General features: G+C 59.0%; 1 protein-coding gene across 1 annotated transcript; it reads left to right on the top strand.

Moving 5' to 3' along the window:
- Nucleotides 1-3: 3 nt before the first annotated feature.
- On the top strand, nucleotides 4-489 carry LOC104277719 (cytochrome b561 domain-containing protein 2; the record flags this gene model as incomplete). The annotated part of the gene is made up of 1 exon (XM_009874447.1): nucleotides 4-489. A coding segment is annotated over one exon (486 nt), but the record flags the coding sequence as incomplete, so codon positions are not given.
- Nucleotides 490-2,023: the final 1,534 nt, after the last annotated feature.

Raw genomic sequence — 2,023 nt, 5'->3', positions numbered from 1 at the left:
ACGGAGGCGCTGCTGATCTTCTCCCCGGAGACTTCGCTGCTCCGCTCCTTCTCCCGCAAAGTCAAGGTGCGGGTGCACTGGGCCCTCCAGCTGCTCGCCCTCCTCTGCGCCCTCCTGGGGCTGGGCATCATCACCTACAACAAGCACCTGAACGGCAAGGCCCACTTCGTGACCTGGCACGGCCTGACGGGGCTGCTGACCGTGCTGTACGCCAGCGGGCAGTGCGCCGGCGGGGCCCTTCTGCTCTACCCCAAGCTGATGAAGAACTGGACGCTGGCCAAGCTCAAGCTGTACCACGCAACCTCGGGGCTGGTGGGCTACCTGCTGGGATGCGCCAGCCTGATGCTAGGCATGTGCTCCCTGTGGTTCACCACCTCGGTGACCAGCGCCTCCTGGTACCTTGCCATGCTGTGTCCCCTTTTCACCAGCCTGGTTATCATGAATCAGGTGAGCAACGCTTACCTGTACCGCAAGCGGAGCCAGCACTGAGGGCCTGGCATGGATCTGAACTTCCCCTGCGTATAAGCCAGCGAGGCCAGGGCTCCCCGGCTCACGTCGGGGTCTCTTCGGAAATCTATTCCTACCTAATTGTCTCTCATTAGTCCTGGATTGTCTGTAGTGTTTTGTCCCCAGGGAGCAGCTACAGTGTGCTTGACACCAGGTGGGCAGGAGCTGTACACCTCATGCCTGCTTTGGTGGGGACATTTCCCAGCACAGGTAAAGCTGCTTGTTCCCACAGCAGCTTGGTGCTCAGTGCTGGGAACCAGAGGGTTGACTCAGGATTCCTGCTCTTTTTTCCTTCCCTTACCACCCAGGGCTGCTTTGGAGCAGGCAGGACAGGAGCTGCCGTGTTCCTGGTGAGGAGGGCAGGAAGCGCCTGCTCACCCAGGAGGCTGCAGTGGACACCACGCTGCCTCTCCTGCCGTGAAGGCAGCTCCCCCCCCTGCCGTGAAGGCAGCTTGGCCAGTAAAAGTGCAGGGCAACGGCTGTGGCTTCAGCCAGGGGTGGGCTGAAGCAGGGCAGTAGCACCCAAGGCAGATGCAATGGGACAGCACCACATCTGTCCCGACAGCGCAGGGACCCAGGGGATCTCCGGGACTGATGCAGTCAGACCTGCCCAATGGTCACGCACCCAGGCACCCACTGCTACGCACAAATCCTCCCTGCAGGCTGCGACAGTAGAGATTCAGCCTGGCAGGAGTCGCTTTACAAATGACTGAGCTGGGCTGCAAACCAGCAGCCTGCAAAGGCCTGTTTTGTCCCTCTGAGGGGCACAAGGGAACACAGCGAGCATGGGAGAGAAGGGCTTGGCACAGGCCTGGGGGACAAGCCCTTGAGCCAGCCTGTGAAACAGCCCTCGGTAAGGCAGGAAGGAATCTCCTCGCCGCTCGCCCCGCTGACGTAACAGCATTCCTTCCAGCTCACCAGCTGCGAGGTTCGGTCTGCCACAGCGGCTCCTCCTCAGCACATATCCTGCTCTCAGCAGGGCTGGAGAGCTGGGAACAGCTCCCGGGCTGGGAAATTCCTCTGTATCCAGAGCTTTTATTCAATAAAGATTTCAGGCAGCTACAGTGCAACAAGCCCTCTTTACTGCTCTTGGTGGGGGGAAATTCTGAGCTGCAGGGAGACAGCTTCTCCCTGCAGATTTCCCAGCTGGTGCTTGCAAAAGGTCTCTCCCAGCCTGCTGGGAGCACCCCGGAAGAAACCCCCCTCCCCAGCCTCCTGCGCAAGAGCCCCCAGGGGCTGCTCTGCATCCAGCCCCCTGCCCTGCCGGCACCCTGCTGCAGGAGCCAACTCTTTCAAAGAACTCTTTATTGATACTGAAACATCTGTGTTTTTCTCAGTTGACAAAACCTTCTCGTGTGGTCCTGTAAAAAAAATAAACACCACTGACCCGTGTCCTGCGCTGGGGACTGCCCAGGGGATTGGGAGCTGTGAGAAGGCTGTTGCAGGGAGCATCCTCTCCATCCAGTTAAAAAAAAAAAAAAAAAAAAAAAACCCATCAACAAGGGGGGAGGGGAAG

Source organism: Apaloderma vittatum, unplaced genomic scaffold (genome assembly GCF_000703405.1).
Source record: "Apaloderma vittatum isolate BGI_N311 unplaced genomic scaffold, ASM70340v1 scaffold26848, whole genome shotgun sequence".
Classification (NCBI taxonomy): Eukaryota; Metazoa; Chordata; class Aves; order Trogoniformes; family Trogonidae; genus Apaloderma; species Apaloderma vittatum.
The sequence above is the reverse complement of the archived record's forward strand: the minus strand, read 5'-3'. Positions and strand labels throughout refer to the sequence as shown.